General features: G+C 39.4%; 1 protein-coding gene across 1 annotated transcript in view; it reads left to right on the top strand.

Moving 5' to 3' along the window:
- Positions 1 to 21,645, top strand: part of LOC306847239 (NLR family CARD domain-containing protein 3-like) — a 112,570-nt gene that overhangs the window by 48,719 nt on the left and 42,206 nt on the right. Inside the window, exons 8-9 of the mRNA XM_079381077.1 lie at positions 16,522 to 16,695; positions 18,981 to 19,154. Of these exons, the coding sequence (XP_079237203.1) occupies positions 16,522 to 16,695; positions 18,981 to 19,154 (348 nt within the window). The remainder of the gene's footprint in view (positions 1 to 16,521; positions 16,696 to 18,980; positions 19,155 to 21,645) is intronic.

Raw genomic sequence — 21,645 nt, 5'->3', positions numbered from 1 at the left:
GTGTGTGTGTGTATTGTGTGGGGAATGTGGCCGTGTCTGCATGATTATAATATGTATGGACGCACATCAGCGTGTTTATTAGCGACTCTATGACGGCTATCATTGTGATTCAATGATCAGCTATTATTGATTATATGGCCCATCTGTTTGATTATCATCTGAATGGAAGCACATCAGCGTGTGTTTACTGACTCTATGACCATGTCTGGCAATATCACTTCACGTCTGGCAGTGATATTTATCATTGTAATAACGAATAACGAAGAATACTTCAGTATACATACTATATACAAAGCATTTTTTTTCTATTTTTTTTCCTTTTTTATTACTCTAATTATTTTTGTAGTTTTTAGTGCTCAAATAAATCTGTCTATTATTTTATAATTGAAAAACTATGCAGGAACATGTATAATGACTAAAATAGCTTGTATAATTCTGCAATACATTTGGTGGTTATTTTTCCTCAAACAGGGGGGTGGGGGGACTATAAATAGTTTCAGAAAAAATATTGCAGGAATCTCATTTTTCATGGTATCTTCTTCAAATTTGAAATATGAACTCATGAGACACATGGCTTTCGATCCATTACTTTTCTGGATTGCTCCAGGACTTATTTCATGTATTTGTATATGAAATAAAAAACATTCAGTGTGGAAAAATATTTTTCAAGGCACGTCAGTGCCTATAACTTTTTATCTTTTTGAGCATTATCAACTCTGGATGATAGATAGTAAAGCCCAGAGTCTCTTCTTTCCAAAGATACCTAATTTGTTTGTGTAGCACACTTTGTCACAAACTGTTACCATTTTAATTTAGGTAGGTTATTTTCACCTGCGAGGCCCTAAATGGGGGTGAAGGTTAATAGGTTAATTATTTATAAATCATACAATGTGATTTTCTGCATTTTTTTTTTTTCATATTCTGTCTCTCACAGTTGAGGTGTACTACGATGAAAATTACAGATCTATCCATTCTTTGTAAGTGGGAAAACTTGAAAAATCGGTCGTGTATCAAATATTATTTGCCCCACTGTGTGTGTATGTATGTGTGTATATATATATATATATATATATATATATATATATATATATATATATATTATTATTATTATTATTATTATTATTACAATTAATGCCTAAATGAATGTTTGGAAATGTAAACTGCTATTTCCTTCTTACACACTATAGCAAAATATTGAAATAACTTACTTAAAACCATTTTTTAGCTGGTGAAAATACTAGTGTTCTAATAATTTTGGCCACCACTGTATATATAAATCAGCATCAGAAATTAACTGATTTCCAAGGGGCATTTCTTAATTTCTTACTTGAGGGCAATTTTATAACTACCTTAACTCATATGACAAATTAAAGGTTGAAGCTGCAATGTCATACAATGGCAGTTAGTTTTTTATGCTGATGATTCAAGAGTCAAGATTCTTTATTATTGTCACTATACTAAAAGTACAGCGAAATTAGAGCAATCCGTACAGTGCAGTCATGCATAAATTAGTGCAAACTAAACATCTATATATATATATACACTCACCTAAAGGATTATAAGGAACACCATACTAATACTGTGTTTGACCCCCTTTCGTCTTCAGAACTGCCTTAATTCTACGTGGCATTGATTCAACAAGGTGCTGAAAGCATTCTTTAGAAATGTTGGCCCATATTGATAGGATAGCATCTTGCAGTTGATGGTGATTTGTGTGATGCACATCCAGGGCACGAAGCTCCCGTTCCACCACATCCCAAAGATGCTCTATTGGGTTGAGATCTGGTGACTGTGGGGGCCATTTTAGTACAGTGAACTCATTGTCATGTTCAAGAAACCAATTTGAAATGATTCGAGCTTTGTCACATGGTGCATTATCCTGCTGGAAGTAGCCATCAGAGGATGGGTACATGGTGGTCATAAAGGGATGGACATGATCAGAAACAATGCTCAGGTAGGCCGTGGCATTTAAACGATGCCCAATTGTCATTAAGGGGCCTAAAGTGTGCCAAGAAAACATCCCCCACACCATTACACCACCACCACCAGCCTGCACAGTGGTAACAAGGCATGATGGATCCATGTTCTCATTCTGTTTACGCCAAATTCTGACTCTACCATCTGAATGTCTCAACAGAAATCGAGACTCATCAGACCAGGCAACATTTTTCCAGTCTTCAACCGTCCAATTTTGGTGAGCTCGTGCAAATTGTAGCCTCTTTTTCCTATTTGTAGTGGAGATGAGTGGTACCTGGTGGGGTCTTCTGCTGTTGTAGCCCATCCGCCTCAAGGTTGTGCGTGTTGTGGCTTCACAAATGCTTTGCTGCATACCTCGGTTGTAACGAGTGGTTATTTCAGTCAAAGTTGCTCTTCTATCAGCTTGAATCAGTCGGCCCATTCTCCTCTGACCTCTAGCATCAACAAGGCATTTTCACCCACAGGACTGCCGCATACTGGATGTTTTTCCCTTTTCACACCATTCTTTGTAAACCCTAGAAATGGTTGTGCGTGAAAATCCCAGTAACTGAGCAGATTGTGAAATACTCAGACCGGCCCGTCTGGCACCAACAATCGTGCCACGCTCAAAATTGCTTAAATTACCTTTCTTTCCCATTCTGACATTCAGTTTGGAGTTCAGGAGATTGTCTAGACCAGGACCACACCCCTAAATGCATTGAAGCAACTGCCATGTGATTGGTTGATTAGATAATTGCATTAATGAGAAATTGAACAGGTGTTCCTAATAATCCTTTAGGTGAGTGTATATGTATGTATGTATGTATGTGTGTGTATATATATATATATATGTAAAAAAGATAGAGGTATGGGCAACAGAATATACGCACAACACAAACTGAACAATATATGAATGTAAACTTAATACTAATAGACTAAATAGACACACCGAGAGGTATACAGAGGGTGTTGTTAACCTATGTCGGTTAAGATATAAGATGCTCCATCAGATTGGTGCATTTCTCATTTATTATGTGTTTGTGTGTGTGTGTGCATGTGTGTGTGTGTATGCTGACGGTGTTCAGCTCCCGTATAGCGCTGGGGTAAACGCTGTTCTTCAGTCTATTGGTCCTTGATTTAATGGACCTAAAACGTTTAGGGCAGCAATTCAAACAAATGATGTCCAGGATGGAAGGGATCCTTTAACCCTCTGGGCCCTGAGGGTGTTTTGGGGGCCTGGAGAACTTTCGACATGCCCTGACATTTGTGCTTTTGTCAGTTGCTTATAAAAATATAAATGGCTAAAGTCTAATAACACTGTAAACAGCACAAACTGGGCTACAATGTTATGTTAGCAGCATTTGTGTACATGATTGTGTTTTTGAGAAAACAACGTTTATGCGTGGTTAGTGAAAAACTAAAATTTTGAAGTCACTGAAATAAGACCATAAAACACATACAGAACAACTGATCACAAGACTTTTGAGAACCAGATCTTGTAGGCTAGAATATTTACTTCACAATTATGTGAAAATTATTCAGCTTACTCATTCACAGAAAACAATACATTAAACATTTAAATCAAAGACATGTTTTGTGATCTAAAGCCAATATGCGAGGGAGTGGTAATGGGCTTGAATATTAAGTGGTTCTCACCTGAGAGACAAAGGGCCCTCCCCTAAAGCTGCTAATGGCCCATCAGTGTGACTGTGACTGAGGCAGGTAAGACAGAGTGTGAGGAGACTGAAAAAATGGGGTTTTTAAATTATTTGTATTTTATTTACAACACAGTATAATCAAAACATACATAATAAAGGTCAAAGACACATTATTGAGCACACTGATCTAACCACAGAGATGTGAACAGACTTTGACTCGTTCCTGCAACAGATTCTGTTCAACAAGTGAAACAGATAAATCATACCTGATATTTACGTGTTATTTAAGTGTTTCTGCTACTTTCCATTGATTCAAGAAGAAACTGTTGAACTTCTGATGTTGGTGCAGCGCTCTCAGAGGAAAACAGTTGGAAGAGACTGAAAGTCAGCAGGATTCATCTGTGGTGCAGATCTCTGATTCAATAAAATACAAATAACCAAAAAAAGAGAAAAAACATTTGTGAGCATGTTTATATCAGGAGCATCTATATATATATATTTATATAGGTTTTGTAGTCATAGACTCATTCATGCTTTGTATTATCGTAAAAAAAAAAGAGACATTTTATTTTTGAGAAACTAATTATTGTTTAGCATGCAATTATACTCTATTTTTGAACAGAGTAGGCTATTAATCATAAACATGTTCTAAACATACTTAGACTCGTAGCATTCATCATGTGTACTCTATATTACTTTTATTGTTTAATAAAGAGCATGAAAACATACTTGCGCCGTAAGAAATTTAAATACAATGAATTGCCCATCATATTCAAAATGTTTTACTGGATTTCAAACATTTTAGTCAGGAATTATAGTTTGGGGAAAACCCAACTATGATTTTGTAGTTATATAGCCATCCTGAACATCGTGTATTATTTTATAGTATAGAGGATATGATTCTGCAGTAGACTCACTCATGCTTTATACTATAAAAGGATGAACTTTGCACTATAAAAAATATATTTTATATCCGAGAACTAATTGTTATCGTTTAGCACGCTATTAAAATATATTTTTGAACAGATATTACTAATAATAAACATGGTCTAAACATTCTTAGATGCGTAGCATTTATCGTGTTGTAATTTGGGAACAACTCATCTAGTAATGTGTTCAAGTTTATGTCACAATAACACGTTAACTAATGCAAAACATAAACATTACTTATTCATCAAACTCTTGAGGAAATCCAGCCTTTACTCAGTGCGTCTTCTTCCAGAAAGTAACAGCAGCAGCGATGAACTCTTCACTGACGCTTTGTTTATGCTCCGCGCGCGCGGGTCACGTGGTTATTTGCATGTGAACGCGAGGGGGCGGGATCTCATTAAAAATAATGAGTTAGACGGGACAGACTGAACATAGTGTTGGTTTCATACGGATTACTTCATCACAGAATATTTGTTTTCGATATGACTTACTTCATTTGAAAGTGGACACTTCAGGCTTTCTATAGAGATAACTCATGTCTGTGTGTTGAGTATTTGCTGAGTTACACTTCATTTTAGTGACGCATTTCTGAAAACAGATCGCGGAGACGGAGAAGACAGAGAGCGCACCCTGTTTGTTTTCTTTATTCTTCAAAAGCACAACGTTTAGTTGTTATTATGAGTGTATACAAACAAAAGAAGACCCCTTACAGATTCGAATGGTGTATTGCTCTTATCTGAACGATCAAAAATGGCAGAGTAATTCAAGCTCATTTCTGCCTTATCAGGAAAATCTGCCCCAAAACGCGTATTCACGTTTGTCGGGCTCAGAGGGTTAAAATATTCACTGCCCTTCCGAGGCAGCGCACAGTGTAAAGTTTCTTTAAGGAAGGCAGACGACAGCCAATAATTTTTTGTGCTAAATTGATCACCCACTGGAGAGCTTTCTTGTCTGCCGCTGAGCTGCTGGCGTACCACATTGAGATGCAGTAAGTTATCACACTTTCAATGGCACAGCGATAGAAGGACACTAACAACAGCTCTTGCAGATGATTCTTCCTCAGTGTCCTCAAGAAATAGAGTTGCTGCTGTGCTTTTTTGACCGCTGCTGAAGGATGGATTGAAATACAATCATGAGTATAAAGGACGTAGAGAAGTGGACTCAACACACAGCCTTGTGGGGCGTGTGTGCTCAGAGTTAAAGTGGAGGAGAAATGAGAGCCTAGCCTAACCGTCGGTTAGTCAGGAAGTCCTTAATCCAGTGACAGATAGATGGAGAGAGACCTAAGTCCAGCAGCTTATCTACCAGCCTGTCAGGAAGGACTGTCTTGAACGCTGAACTATAGTCAATAAAAAGCATCCTCACATAGCTGCCTGGGTGTTCCAGGTGGAGCAAGGCTGTGTGCAGGGCAGTAGCAATGGCATCCTCTGTGGACCTATTGGTTCTATATGCAAACTGATATGGGTCGAAAGTGTCTGGGAGGCTGGCTTTCATGTGCTGCTGAACCAACCTCTCAAAGCACTTCATTATAACTGGGTAAGTGTAACCGGATGGTAGTGATTCTTTGAGCACCCTTCCCGTCACTCCATCTGGGCCTTCCGCCTTCCTTGGATTGACAGTCCTGAGCACACTCCTCACCCTGTGTTCCTGTATTGTGAATGGGGGTGCGTATCCACTGGGGGTGGGTGTGAGTGATGTGACAGTCTCTGTCGCCTTCTTCTCAAAGCGGGCAAAGAAGCAGTTAAGTCCTTCTGCCAATGAGACATTAGCGTCAGAGATTTTGTGATTTAATGGTTTTGTAGTTTGTAAGGTGTTGAATTCCCCTCCAAAGTCGTTGTGGGTGAAGTGGTCCTGAATCTTTCTTTTATACTCTGCTTTTGCACCCTTAATGGCTTTCTTAAGGTTGGCACTGGCTGCACTGTAGAGGGCTTTATCTTTGGACCTGAAGGCAGCATTACGTTCTTTTAAAAGGGTCCTGACCTCCCTGGTCATCCATGGCTTTTGGTAAAAATAAATCCGGATGTGTTTGTCAACAGTGACATTGTTGACACAGTTCTTAATATAACAGAGTACTGTTAATGTGTACTCCTCCAAATCCTGATTATCAAAGACATCCCAATTGGTTCTTTCGAAGCAGTCTTGGAGCTGAGAAGAGGCTCTTTCTGGCCATTTTTTCACAATCTTGATAGTGGTGGGCGCTTTCCTTCTAAAGGGGTGTATGCAGGGATTAAAAACACAGAAAGGTGGTCTGACTGCCCTAAATGAGGCAGTGGACTTGACCTGTAACCTTGCTTGACGTTTGAGTACACCTTGTCCAAGATGTTTCCCCCCCTTGTTGCACATTTGATGTGCTGATGGAATTTGGGAAGAACTCTTTTTAAGACTGCATGATTAAAATCCCCTGCTACGATGTGAACGGTGTCAGGATGAATAGTCTGATTGGAGTTTAGAGCGTGCAGCAAGTAGCTTTGAGCCGTGGATGCGTTAGCGTCAGGTGGGATGTAAACAGCTCTAACCAAAACAGCGGCAAACTTCCGAGGCAGATAGAAAGGACTGCATTTAACAGTTAAATATTCCAAGTCGTGAGAACAGTGATTGTCTATGATTTTAGCGTTGGTGCATCAGTCTTCTTGTATGTAAATGTAGAGCCCACCACCCCTGGTCTTACCAGAATCTTTGTTTCTGTCCCAGCGGAATGCTATCCGTCCAGCTAGCTCCATAGTGGCGTCAGGTATGAGCGGGTTCAGCCATGTCTCTGTTATAACAAGAATGCAGCAGTCCTTCATGATATTGTTCGTGGAAATCAGTAGTTGTAATCCGTCCCTTTTGTTGGCAAGTGATCTGGTGTTATGAAATACACTCTGAAGCGATGGTTTATGTGGTTGTTTCTTTAGCCGAACTAGTAGGCCCGACCGGCATCCATGCTTTTGCTTCCTGTATCTCCTCCGCCTTCGTCGCTTGCTAGAGCCGATAACAATACATGGAGAGCCCGGTGTCCTAGCTATCTCCACCGGTATGTTGTGTAGCTCCATAAATTCACTTGATTACATCGAAAACCAATGTTTAAGATATCTAGTCGCCTGTAGCTGTAATTCGCCTGACTGATTTCAACAATGAAATAAAACAATGAAACAAACAAAAACACCATGAAAAGCACCGAACGGGAGAGCTTAAAGCCGCTGTGTCTGTGCGCGTCACCATCTTAGGTCATTATTAGGAACATGATGAGAGAATTTGCGAATGCATATTCATCAGAATTAAGTCAATGAGCATGCACAACTCTGAACACTGAACAACACTGGAGTTCTCTGCGTTGACGAATCAAAACGCCTCTGATTGGATATTGCATTCATAAGCTCAACAGAAATGTGTGTGATTGCTTATAATGCTCAACACTGCAAACCACACTCAAAAAAGGATTTGATGCTATGTAATTAAGCAAATCTACTATAAATCTACTATTCATTTCACTCTACACATTTTACTTGACAGTCGACTCCGCTTACTGCTGCTACAGTATTACTTGAATGAAATCGATTGTATACCTGTGAAATCGTTCACAGACAGCACACCCGGTGTTCAACTAATAAAGATCCTCATTGCAAGCCGACAGTAAAATTTGCAGATTTGGCTTCAATTGACTGTAGATCTTTATGTTCTCCATGTTCTCAAATTACCCAGAATGAATGAGAAACTACGTGTTTCTTGTATTGCATACAAATTGTAAAGAAAAAAAAAAGGAACGAGAGGAACGCCGCCCACTGTAGCAAAGTAAAAGTACCATTTTTTCATTAGGCAAGGCAAGTTTTATTTATATAACACATTTCATACACAATGGCAACTCAAAGTGCTTTACATAAAAGGAAGTAAAATAATCATTAAAAAAATTTTTAAATTAATTTATAACAGTTAAATTAGAAATGTACTCGAGTTAAAGTAAAAGTACCCATGTTTAAACCTACTCTTTTTTTTATTTATTTATTTTTTTTATTATGCAAACAAACATGCTATTTACAGGTGACAAATCAGATACAGAGTAACTATGGAATTATTTTTGTGTCAATAAAAATGAACATAACTTTATAAAAATGAACATAACTTTATAAAAACAAACGTAACTTTTCCAGAAACAATCAAAAATATGCCATTACAAAAGAAGAAAAACACAATGAAAATGAAAAATTAACTCAGTCGCACAAATGTAACATGCTCTTCAAATAGGCTTAATTCTTTGTTAATGATTTTCATAGATTCGTTTTCGCAAATCGTGGATTCTGAATGCGTTGCTACAGTTTTCCCTAACGCTTCGCAAATTTCCGTTTGCTGTTTTGGCACAAACCTCTCGTGGGGGCGGGCTTAACATCGATCCACTCTGATTGGCTAGTGAGCTCCGTGGGCAAGGCATAGTTTAGGCCCAGGACGAGCCATCTAGGAGAGGAGCTGCAGGGCACAAGGACCAAAGTTTCACCCCCGGCCACCACTCACATGCCATATTTACCGTATATATGGACTGTATGTGTATTGTTAAGTGTATGATGCATTAAAAAAGTGTGACGTGCAGTGTGGAGCCAGCCCAGTGCAAAGCCCAGGCCCCCATGCTCATGTCCCACTTACCCTGTGTGTGTCTGATATACATGTATGCATTTTTTTTTTCCTCTTCTCCTTCCTCCTCTCTCCTCTTCCCTTGCTAGTTTAAAAAATAGATGTATGTATACCGTCTAGTGATGCATTAAAAGAAACAAGGCATGTAGTGCTGAACCTGCCAGAGGCAAGAAAACCAGGCCAAAGCTGGTACAGGTTGGAGATACAAGGCCCCCGGCCCCACAGCACACCCACCAACCACTAAACCCAACCACACAGGGCCACAGCCAACCGAGGCCCAGAGGCGTGAAAAGAAAAGAGAGAGAAGAAAAAAAAAAAAAAAGTGCAGAGAGCAGAAAGCGACCGTAAGAAAGGATAGAGAAAGATAAAAAATAAATAATAATAATAATAGAAAAATATTTTTATAAGTTTTTGATTTAGTTTGATATTAGCCTTTGTTGCTACCTCTTCCTAACCCCCCTCCCCCATAATCTTATGTAGATATTGATGAATGGTGTTGTTGTTGAGGGTGGCTTCAGACAGAGAGGGTCAACGGATTCATGATTGATGGAAGTTTATGAGAGATAACAAAGAGGGGTTCAATTCTGTTGTATTATTTTGAGTGGAAGTTGACAGGTTTTCCATGGAGATGCAGTCTGTTATTAAGTTTTTCCAAGATGAAATATGTATGTTATTCCTTGATTTCCAGTTCATGAGGATAGTTTTCTTGGCGATAGTTAGAGCTACTAAGAGTAATTTACTATCTGTATCGTTTGAGCTGATTATGGATGTGTCACCTAATATACAGAAGGAAGGAGACAATGGGATGTGACATCCCATATGGTTGGATAGTGACTCAGTAACATTTTCCCAAAATTCTTTAACTGGGGTGCAATGCCACAAGGCGTGAAGATAGGTGTCTGGGGTGTTTTGTGTACAGTGTGAGCATGTTTCTGAAGTAAAACCCATTTTAAATCATTTTCGTCCAGTAAGGTGAAATCTATGAAGTACTTTATATTGTATAAGTTGAAGATTGGCATTTTTCGTCATGAAGTAAATGTTTTTGCAGATTTGTGTCCAGAAAGTGGCATCAGGGGGCAATAGATAAATCTGATTCCCATTTAACATTTGGTATACCTAATGTATTGTCCGATTTTGATATATTTCTGTATATTTTGGAGAGTAGTTTTTTAGAAGAAGAAATATTTAATGGTGCTGATATTGGGAGGGGGAGGTCTAGATTAATTGTCCTAGTGTCAATTTTTGATTGAATTGATGATTTGATTTGTGAGTATTCCAAAAAACAATTGCTCCCAATGCCGTATCTCTGAACCAAGTGGGAGAATGGTGCCAGGTTATTATTATGAAAGATATGCTGAAGTTGTGTGATTCCCTTTTCTGCCCATGTGCGTAAATTGAGTGGCTTCTTGTTAGCTGTAAAATCTGGGTTATTCCAAATTGGGTTGTATTTAGATGGTACAAGAGGAGAGTTTGTGATTTGATGGAATTTCCACCAGGCTGTCAGAGCTGCTGCTATTGTCGGCATTTTAAAACAGTGATGCTTTTTTATTGTCTGATTGTAGAAGGGTAAATCTGAAGTTTTAATGTCCTTGCAAATTGTTTGTTCAACATCTAGCCATGTACTTTCTGATGGGTTAGGTTGAATCCATTTGTGTATATTTTGGAGCTGATTGGCCAGAAAGTAGTGGTAAAAATGTGGTGCTTCCAGTCCTCCTTGTGTTCTCTGTTTCTGTAGGGTGGTCAATTTGATTCTTGGGGTCTTATTTTTCCAGTAAAATTTGGTAATTATTTAATCTAGTGATTTAAACCAGGAAAGGGTGGGTTGTGTTGGTGTCATTGTAAATAAATAGTTTAATTTAGGGAGTATAGTCATTTTAATTGCTGATATTCTGCCCATAATAGATAGTGGTAGGTTCATCCAGCGTTGAAGATCCTCGTCTATTGTTTTAAGTAGTGTAGTGTAGTTGAGTCCAAACAGTTCTGGCAGCCTGGGGGAAACATTAATACCTAGATATTTGATATGATCGGTGCACAGAGGAATTGGTGATGTATGGGATGTCACATCCAAACTAGTGGAATGTAATGAAAGTATAGCAGATTTACTCCAGTTGATTGAGTATTCAGAGATATTTGAAAAAGAGTCAATGAGTTTAATCGTTTCTTGTAATGATAATGGAGGATCTTGTAAATATAATAATATATCATCAGCGTAAAGACTTATTTTGTGGTGTATATTTAGTGTTTGAATACCTTTTATGTTGCTGTTTTGACGGATGGCTGCTGCTAATGGTTCAATGAAAATGGTAAAAAGTGAGGGGGAGAGTGGGCATCCTTGTCTAGTCCCGCGGTGCAGTGTGAAGCTACGTGATGTTAGTCCATTGGTGATGACGGTGGCTAAAGGTGATGTATATAGAATTTTAATCCAATTAATGAACGACTCCCCAAAACCAAACCTCTCTAATGTGGAAAACAGGAATTTCCAGTTTACTCTATCGAAAGCTTTTTCTACATCAAGAGTGACTATGATAGTTTTGGCTTTGTGAATTGATGAATAATACATTAAGTTAAAAAGTCTACGTGTGTTGTTAGATGCAAGTCTAACTTTAATGAAACCAGTTTGGTCTGGATGTATTATAGATGGTGTGACTTTTTCTAATCTATAGGCTAGTGCTTTGGCGATGATTTTAATGTCTACATTGATTAGGGAAATTGGACGATAGCTTGACAGTAGTGTTGGGTCTTTATTGGGTTTAAGAAGAAGCGAAATTGTAGCTGTGTTCATATTATCTGGGAGTTTTGATTTTTGTTTTGATTCCTTTGTCATTCGGATAAACCTACTCTTAAAAGGAAATGTTTTCAAAAAATGTACTCAAGTAAATGTAATGGAGTAAATATACTTTGTTACTACCCAACTCTGCATTTTACCAGTGTTGCCCAGTACTACAGCACAGTAGCGCTACTGCAAACAGGAACAAGTATACTACATAGAAATTTCCTATTGGCATGTTATTTGAGCGGACTTTGCTTTTCTAGTGAGCATGAGCGAGTGGTACACGAGCGGAATGCACATTCATAGATCGGAATATTGAGTGGAGCAACAAAGTGACGGTGGCTAGATGAGAGTGCAATCTGTGTGCTGAACACTGCTGGGTGGTGTGGCGCACTATCTAGATATTATTATTGGTGCTGTCAATTGATTAAAATTAAAATCAAGCTTTCTGTAGATATGTCTTTCAAATGATTTCATGGCTACAGACGTTAGGGCCACAGGTCTGTAGTCATTAAGTCCAGCAATTTTGGGTTTCTTTGGGACGGGGATGATGGTGGAGCGTTTGAAGCATGAGGGGACTTCACACAGCTCCAGTGATCTGTTGAAGATCTGTGTGAAGATGGGGGCCAGCTGGTCAGCACAGATTTTTAGGTAGGCTGGTGACACACCGTCTGGGCCTGGTGCTTTCCTTCTTTTGTTCTTCCTGAAGACCTGGCACACATCTTCTTTGCTGATTTGAATTGTAGGTGTGGGGGAGAGGAGGGTAGCTGGAGGTGTTAATGGTTGTGTGGAGAGGTGTTCAGGGCGGGTGTGGGGTGATTTTTCAAAACGACAATAAAACTCGTTCAAGTCGTCTGCCAGGTGTTGATTCTCCACAGTGCTGGGGGATGGTGACTTGTAACTGGTGATATCCTTCATTCCTTTCCACACTGAAGCAGGATCACTGGAAGATCATTTTTTCCTTAGCTTGTCAGAATAATTCCTCTTTGCCACTCTGATCTCTTTTTTTCAGTGTGTATTTGGCCTGTTTGTACAAGACTTTATCCCCTTTTCTGTAAGCATCTTCTTTGGGCTGACTGAGCTGTCTGAGTTTGTCAGTGAACCATGGTTTGTCGTTGTTGTAGATTATATGAGTCCCAAATCTGTGCTGACCAGCTGGCCCCCATCTTCACACAGATCTTCAACAGATCACTGGAGCTTTGTGAAGTCCCCTCATGCTTCAAACGCTCCACCATCATCCCCGTCCCAAAGAAACCCAATTACTTAAACTTAATGACTACAGACCTGTGGCCCTAACGTCTGTAGCCATGAAATCATTTGAAAGACTGGGTTTGGCTTATCTGAACGACATCACTTACTTGCGGGGAAAGTCATGGCCTAATGGTTAGAGAGATGGACTCGTAATCCAAAGGTTGTGGGTTCGAGTCTCGGGCCGGCAGGGATTGTAGGTGGGGGGAGTGAATGTCCAGCGCTCTCTCCACCCTCAATACCACGACTGAGGTGCCCTTGAGCAAGGCACCGAACCCCCAACTGCTCCCCGGGTGCCGCAGCATAAATGGCTGCCCACTGCTCCGGGTGTGTGGTCACAGTGTGTGTGTGTGTTCACTGCTGTGTGTGTGCACGATGGATGGGTGAAATGCAGAGCACGAATTCCGAGTATGGGTCACCATAATTGGCAGTATGTCACTTCACATATGAGTCCTGTTAGGAATGCACATATCCTCACAGAAACTGATATAAGATGTTACAGTCTCTGTGAGCTCGTTCAGATCGATGGTAGTGGCTTCAAAAACATTCCAATCAGTGAGAGAGAAACAGGGTTGTAGATTAGATTGTAGATTAGGCTCTGTTTCATTAGTCCATCTTTTAACAGATCTTAATACAGGCTTTGCAGATTTAAGTTTCTGCCTGTAGGTCGGAATAAGATGAACCGAACAGTGATCAGAGAGTCCTAAAGCTGCTCGTGGAACCGAGTGATATGCATCCTTTATTGTTGTGTAACAGTGATCCAATATATTACTGTCTCTGGTGGGACATGTGATGTGCTGTCTGTATTTTGGCAGTTCACGGGAGAGATTTGCTTTATTAAAGTCCCAGAGAATGTGTGATCAGATCAGTGAGTTTCTGTAGAGCTGTGCTCATGTGCGCTTGCGGTGAAATGTAGACACTCACGAGAATGAACAAGCAGAACTCCCGCGGCGAGTAGAATGGCTTGCAGTTAATGAAGAGTGTTTCTACATCTAAACAGCACATCTTCTTTAACACAGTTACATCTGTACACCACCTCTCATTGATGTAAAAGCACGTCCCGTCGCTGTGTGATTTCCCCGTTGATTCCGCGTCCCGATCTGCTCTGATCAGCTGGTAATTAGGCAGATGAATCGCGCTGTCCGGTATGTCTCCATTTAGCAAGGTTTCCGTGAAACACAGGGCAGCAGAGTTAGAAAAATCCTTGTTTGTCCGGGAGAGCAGAAGGAGTTCATCCGTTTTGTTGGGTAGAGAGCAGAGATTCGCCAGATGGATGCTAGGCAACGGCGTTCAAAATCCGCACTGACGAAGCTTCACAAGCGTGCCGGCTCGCTTCCCCCGCCTACGCCTCCTGTAGCGTTTGACCAGAGCTACATCTCCGCCAACTACAATGTCCAGCAAAACGTCTGAAAAATCAAAATCCGGTAAAAGATTTTGTGGTGTGTTCTGCCGAAAGTTCAGCAGGTCATCTCTGGTAAAATCTGATCGTATTTGAAAACAAAAAACAGGAAAAACAATACAAACACTGGAGAGCAATGCACAATAGCTGCCATCAGCGGCGCTATCTTGGTCTTGATGTCTTGGACTTTGTTGGCGAAATAGAGCAAAAACAGTCAATATTGTGTCTAAAACATAAGTGTGTTAATATTAAATTCTTGTTTATTTAACTGCTTTATAAAATCAATATCACATTTGTAATCATGTTCCTTTTTTTTGGAAAAAAAGACAAAAAAACATCAGTCTTCATGTGATACTGATTAACTATATAAAATGATACAAATATATACATTTCTGCCCCCATATCTTGAATTTTGTGATCTAAATGCATTTTAATAAACTGAATCATGCAGTGAAAGAACGCGCACTGGTCTATGGTAGCTGATGTTAGCAAGACAAATTAACTAAATTTGCCTTTTGTCTTTTGGATAATTAGCTGTAAATTCGAGGCACAGGTAGCTAGTTGTTTGTTTATCACCACTCACCTCCACACCAAGACAAACACAACTGGAGAGGGAGGGAGGGCTTCACTTCTGCGGTTCTCTGCCTGTCTGTGATGTGCATGTGCCAATCAATGTGTGCTACACTGCTGTGCTGTGAGGAGACGCGGAGGGGAGAAAGGCATCAGAACTCGACAGAGTCTCAACATTTTCTGACCCAACCTGATATTTGGATTTTTTTATTTGTTTGACAGGGAAAGCTGTGCACAAACAGAAACACACACGCATACATAAATACATAAGCTTATATTCATTTATAAAAAAAAAAAAAAACTCCCCAGAAAAAAGGGCACTTCCTCTCGAGGAAGAAAAAGGGCAGGTGCTGGCACACCTGGCACACATCATCTTCGCTGATCTGAATTGTAGGTGTGGGGGAGAGAGGGGTTGCTGGAGGTGTGAATGGTTGTGTGGAGGGGTGTTCTGGGCGGGTGTGGGGTGATCGTTCAAAACGACAAAAGAACTCGTTTAAGTCGTCTGCCAGGTGTTGATTCTCCAGAGTGCTGGGGGGTGGTGTTTTGTAGCTGGTGATGTCCTTCAATCCTAACCACACTGAAGCCGGGTCACTGGAAGAGAATTTGTTCCTGAGCTTGTCAGAATAATTCCTCTTTGCCACTCTGATCTCCTTTTCCAGTGTGTATTTGGCCTGTTTGTACAATACTTTATCCCCCTTTCTGTGAGCATCTTCTTTGGCCTGACGGAGCTGTCTGAGTTTGGCAGTGAACCATGGTTTGTCATTGTTGTAGAATAGATGAGTCCTGGTAGGAATGCACATGTCCTCACAGAAACTGATATAAGATGTTACAGTCTCTGTGAGCTCGTGTTTACTAAGGACATTAAATAATGATCCAGTTTACACTCATGCAGTCATGTGTAAATAAATTTTTCAGTGTCCGTATTACCATATCAAACATTTGTGTCTAATACTATTTTATTTATATTTAATTGTGAAGGTTTTCTCACAATCACAACGTTACATGAAGTTAATAATTTATCAGACACTGATAATTGTTCATTCTGTTTTTAAAATGAAACGTACTATAATTATATATAAGCATATTTCACAATCGGTCGAAGTTACAAATTGAATCAGGATATCAATATATTTAATTTATTCACTTTGCATATGATGGAGATTAAGAGCAAAGTAAAAGTAAAAAAGAAAAAAAAAAAACACCATGTTATATTTAGAATAAATTAAATATTGATCAGTATAACAAATTAGTAGCCTTCTAGATGATTTCATGCCCAGAGGTAGCCCTCACTCTCAAAAAGGTTGATTTCAATTTATTATACTTTTGGGAAATGCGCGCTGTATGTTTTGATCTAAGAGAGTGAAGAGTTGTACCATTGTTCTCTACAGGTTGAGTAATTGTGGTGTCACAGATGGAGGTTGTGCTTTTCTGGCTTCAGCTCTGAAATCAAACCCCTCACACCTGAGAAAACTGGATCTGTCTGAGAATAACCTAGGAGACTCAGGAGTGAATCTGCTCTCTGCTGTACTGAAGAATCCTCAATGTAAACTGGAGGATTTGAGGTAAGATTATCTCTCATAGTTGCATGATCTGGTGCTCGGAGAGACTAAATAATAGTACACAAAGAACCAAGTACTAACGATACATATGATGATGAAAATAATAGGTGCAGAAAGATGAGCAAAATGAAGAATATTAATATCTGATAAGTGAAATCTCATTTAATTGACATTTATATTGATCAAATGCATCTTTTCTCAGTAGCTATTTTTACATGCATCCAAATAATATATTTGTAATCGGATTGACGGCTCAATTGAACTCAAAAGCCTTCATGCAAACACCTTAATCGATCTGATTGAGCTCAATCTGAATTAAATTTCAATCAGATTGAAAGGGGTGGTTTATTCCTTTTTTTTTTTTTTACTGCATGATAAAAATAAGCAGCACGGCACAGAGGTTTATATGCTCATTGTCACCAAATTATGACCAGAAAGGGATAAATATTAAGTTAGCAACTAAAGTTAACAAATAAGGAAACTGTAGGAGAATAGCTTGTCCTGCTCCACTTCTTAGATGCTGAATGAAATGAGATTTATAATGACAGACTCATTTATACAACATTTTATTCAACAGGAACAGCTCATTCCACGAGTCATGTGCTATTTCTGTGTCAGTGCACATGCGCAGTCCTTTCAGTTTCGGTTTTCAGTCTGATCAAGTGTTTACCTGCACTCTCAATCATATTAGAAAAGGAATAAACCACCCCTTTCAATCTGATGAAAATTTAATTCAGATCGATCTCAGTCAGATCGATTAAGGTGTTTACATGAAGGTTTTTCAGTCCAATTGAGCCATAAATCTGATTACTAACAGATTATTTGGTTGCATGTAAACGTAGCCAATGTTAATCAGTCTAGGGTTGGGAGAGGGAGTAAAATTAAAAAGCTAAACCAAAAGAAGAAACATAAAAGGAAAACATGGAGGATTCCCTTTAGTCCTCTGCCCCAGAAATGTAAAGCAACCACTTGTGTAGAAAACAAAAATAGTTTGTTTTTAATTATACAAAGAAAATGGAAGCAACCAATGTATTCAGAAGAAGGCCTGACCAAAACAACAAACAAACAGAGTTACTAATTGCTAAGAGGGGAACTAAATGTCCTATATGTTAAAGAAAAGATACAAACAACATATAGGCTTCCCTCTACTCCCTTACTAACAAAAACAGGGATAAACATTTAGTATTTCAAAATAAAATGGCACCCTCACCCTACAACAAAACAAAAATAATTATCATGACAGATACAAGACCTTCAAATACCATAACAATAGTCAAAAAATATTACTATACCTTAATGAGAACACTACAGCACTGTTTAATCACCAGAGCACATGTATCTACACCAATTGTAATTCAGTAGGACAACATGCAAGCTTTCACACTCAACAGCTTTATACAAGTCGGGTGCAGGGGAAAAATGAACCTCTCTGAAGCAGTCTTCATACTGCCCTCTTATAAGCTGTGTCCCAATTCAGAGACAGCATTCTTCGAAGGACTTAGACCATATATGCCACGCCTTCGAAGGCTGTGATGGTCAGACTGTGGCTTGTTAAATGGGATGGTCCAGCTGACGGAGGATTGCACTTGTCGCTAGCAACAATGACAGCTGCTGTTGACGAGCAACAGTAACGTTTATACTGGACATTTTAAAAAAAAGTTACATTCAACTATCTGAGAACAAAACTGGATTCACAGCCTATCTGATTATTTTCACCATGGTCCATTTATGTACATAATAAAAAGTGTCAACTATTTATTACATTTCTTCTTAGTAAGATATGTCAACATTTAAACCAGTGGTTCTCAACACCAGTCCTCGGGACTTGTTTAACACACCTGAATCAGATCATCAGCTCATTAGTAGAGAGCTCCATGAAATGAACAGATAAGAGAGACATACAAAATGGGCAGAGCAGTGGGTTCTGAGGACTAGAGTTGAGAACTAATTATTTAAACCACTTTAAATTGTTTTTATACAAAAGACATAATTTGAAGCCACATTTGAAGGAGGCTTCGAATTGGGACAGCTTTTGTTGTGCCAGTATGACACATTCAGTCTTCGAATGCAGCCTTCGAAGGACACAGAGTTGGGACACAGCTAAAGTGGTTGCTCTTTGCAGTACACTAGAATCAGATGCAAAAAGCACATGGCAAAAACACACCCACAAAGGGTAAAATACACACACCAAAACATACATGCATATTTTCATACAGAGATGGTTTATTAGTAAACTTTAAGATATATGGCTACTGAGAGAATGAAGAGTGTCTCAATGTTTTCTACAGGTTGTGGAAGTGTGGTGTCAGAGATGAAGGTTGTGCTACTCTGGCTTCAGCTCTGAGATCAAACCCCTCACACCTGAGAAAACTGGATCTGCCTGAAAATAATCTAGGAGACTCAGGAGTGAAGCTGTTCTCTGCTGTACTAAAGGATCCTCTCTGTAAACTGGAGAATTTGAGGTAAGATCATCTCTGATAGTCACGTGATCTGGTGCTCAGAGGGAAATATTTTTAAATGGTTTATAGTCAAACCAAAAGTAAACTAATGAAATAAAAATAGTACACAAAGAAACAAGCAATAATGATAAATATGATGAAAAAATAGGTGCAGAAACATGAGCAAAATGAAGAATATTAAATTCTGATATCTGAAGAGGAATCTCATTTAATTCACATTTATATTGATCAAATTCATCTTTTCTCATTGTCTGTTTCCATCTATAACACTGTAAGTGCAAACATAATTAGATGAATATCAGCTACATTATATCATACAGAGAAGCTTTATTAGTAATCTTTAACCCTCTAAGCGCAAAATTGCGACAAGACATCATACTTCATGAAATAGACTGTAGTTCCTAATATGGTGTAATATCTCATTTGTATTCCCTACCACTAGACGGCAGACAGTGGTACTTCGATTCTAGACCAAAAGTGTTCGAGGAAATAGCAAAGCAAGTGAGCTATCTTGTCATTGATGCAGAAGTAGTTCAGTTCATAGAGTCTGAGTAAATTGTGAGATTTGTGTGAGAAAATTGCCAAATGGCTAATAAAAAGGGTAACACTTTATTTCGATAGTCCACTTTAGACATTCTACTAACAGTATGTAACTTTGCAACTACATGTCAACTAGCAGTCATTAGAGTATTAGTAGACTGTCTGCTTAATATCTGCTAACATTTTATTTTGAGAGTTAGTAGACATGTAGTTGCAAATGAATGAGAATTAGTTGACGTAGTTACCAAAGTTACTTATAGTTAGTAGAATGTCTAAAGTGGACTATCGAAATAAAGTGTAACCATAAAAAGTTGTACCGTGAGGATGTGTTGCAAATGTTATTCGCCGATTCTGACTCTGAAAGGGAATATTTGCCTTTTGGAAATGATGATCGGTGAAATGATCGCGCTTCTCCCGGTACATCTTTGCAGCGCAATGGTGCCGTCGTGCAAGGCGATAGTGTTCACGAAGCACAAACAAGTGATCCTTTGCCCAACGGGGATGGGGGTGGCAGGGGTGGACGTGGTTGTAGTGTCCATAGGAGCTGTTGCTCTCTGAGCTCACTGAGCGCCACTGGCTCCGCGTTGCTGATGATCGGCCAGATTGCATCGTTTGTTCTGATTGCGCACATTCTAAGGGCCGCCAGTACAGGTGCAGTCAGTGTGGGGTAGGTCTATGCGCTGTGCCATGCAATGAGAGGTACCATACTCTCAAGAACTATAAACCGTGTCACCTAGATACCTGGTTGGGCAGATAGCTGGTCAACTGATAAAAAAATAGGCACATGTATTTTACTATGGCACAGTAATGTAATATAATTTACTACTTTATTCTGTTTTACTGTTGATTTCCTCTTTTCCTGATCATTTGGAATGAGGATAAAACGACAAAAAAAAAACATGCTAATAAGTTCAAACATCCATTCAATATCTATTATTCAGACCTGCAAAATCATCAGAGAAAAAAAGGTGACAGTGTTTGGGGGGGGGGGGGGGTGCAGAATGGGCGACGCCGACACTGTGAACGCATTAGCCTTGCACGTTCGCCAGATTCTAAATAGACATTGTTTACAAGTAATGCGGCGCATCCAATGCAACAAGACGTCAAATTGCTTTGTTACACTGTATTACTCTCGCATCAGCTGTTGTCTAAACAGTCACATCTACCCACATCAACACATCAAAAACGCTTTAAAAGTAGGGCTACATCCAGCTGACTTGAATGACTGCTGCGCACACGACAACCTCCATAACGTGTCGTTAATCAGGGTAGCTCAGAATTGGAGTAGTAGCCAGAACTCAGGGCAGAGCACCTGGCTTAAGTTAGGGGCTAATGATAAGGTTGCAACCTAAGTTGGCTATCTGAAATACTATATACTTACGTAGCAAGCTAAATGGTTAACTTTAGTTAGCAAGACGGTCAGACAATGCAGGAATTAACATTACAACTAGCTAACAATGTTAGATGGCTAGAAAATTTGCTATCTTGCTAACGGAAATTCCAGCATTGGATCCGCTTGTATTGCTTGCTATTAAGCATTTTGCTCGAAGCATAGGCTAACTGTATGAAAAAAAAAACCCTAACTTAGCTGACGTTATTTGACTTAAGCAAACAAATATCTGTTGTTTAGCTCCAAAAAGACTGATTTACCTTGAATTCAATTTCCATCAGAGTTTCCACATTAGGTCAGGTGTCTCTTGACAGGCGCGAACACAGATGGCAGTGTGTTTCAAGATCCTGAAGCAAGCGCTGAGATTCCGATTGGTCCAGAAAAAATGTCATTTATAAGAATTGTCCAATAATGGCCTACATGGCATGCAAGCCCACCCCCACCTCCCTCTCTTGACAGGCGCGAGCTCAGTAGAGATTCCGATCGGCCCAGATGTCAATTAACGCAAGACCCCCCCCCCCCCCCCCCCCCCCTAAAAACAAACTCTCCGGTTCTACACGATTC

This window comes from Barbus barbus (assembly GCF_936440315.1).
Source record: "Barbus barbus genome assembly, chromosome: 27".
In the NCBI taxonomy this organism is placed as follows: Eukaryota; Metazoa; Chordata; class Actinopteri; order Cypriniformes; family Cyprinidae; genus Barbus; species Barbus barbus.
This window is presented reverse-complemented; position numbering and strand designations above follow the sequence as displayed.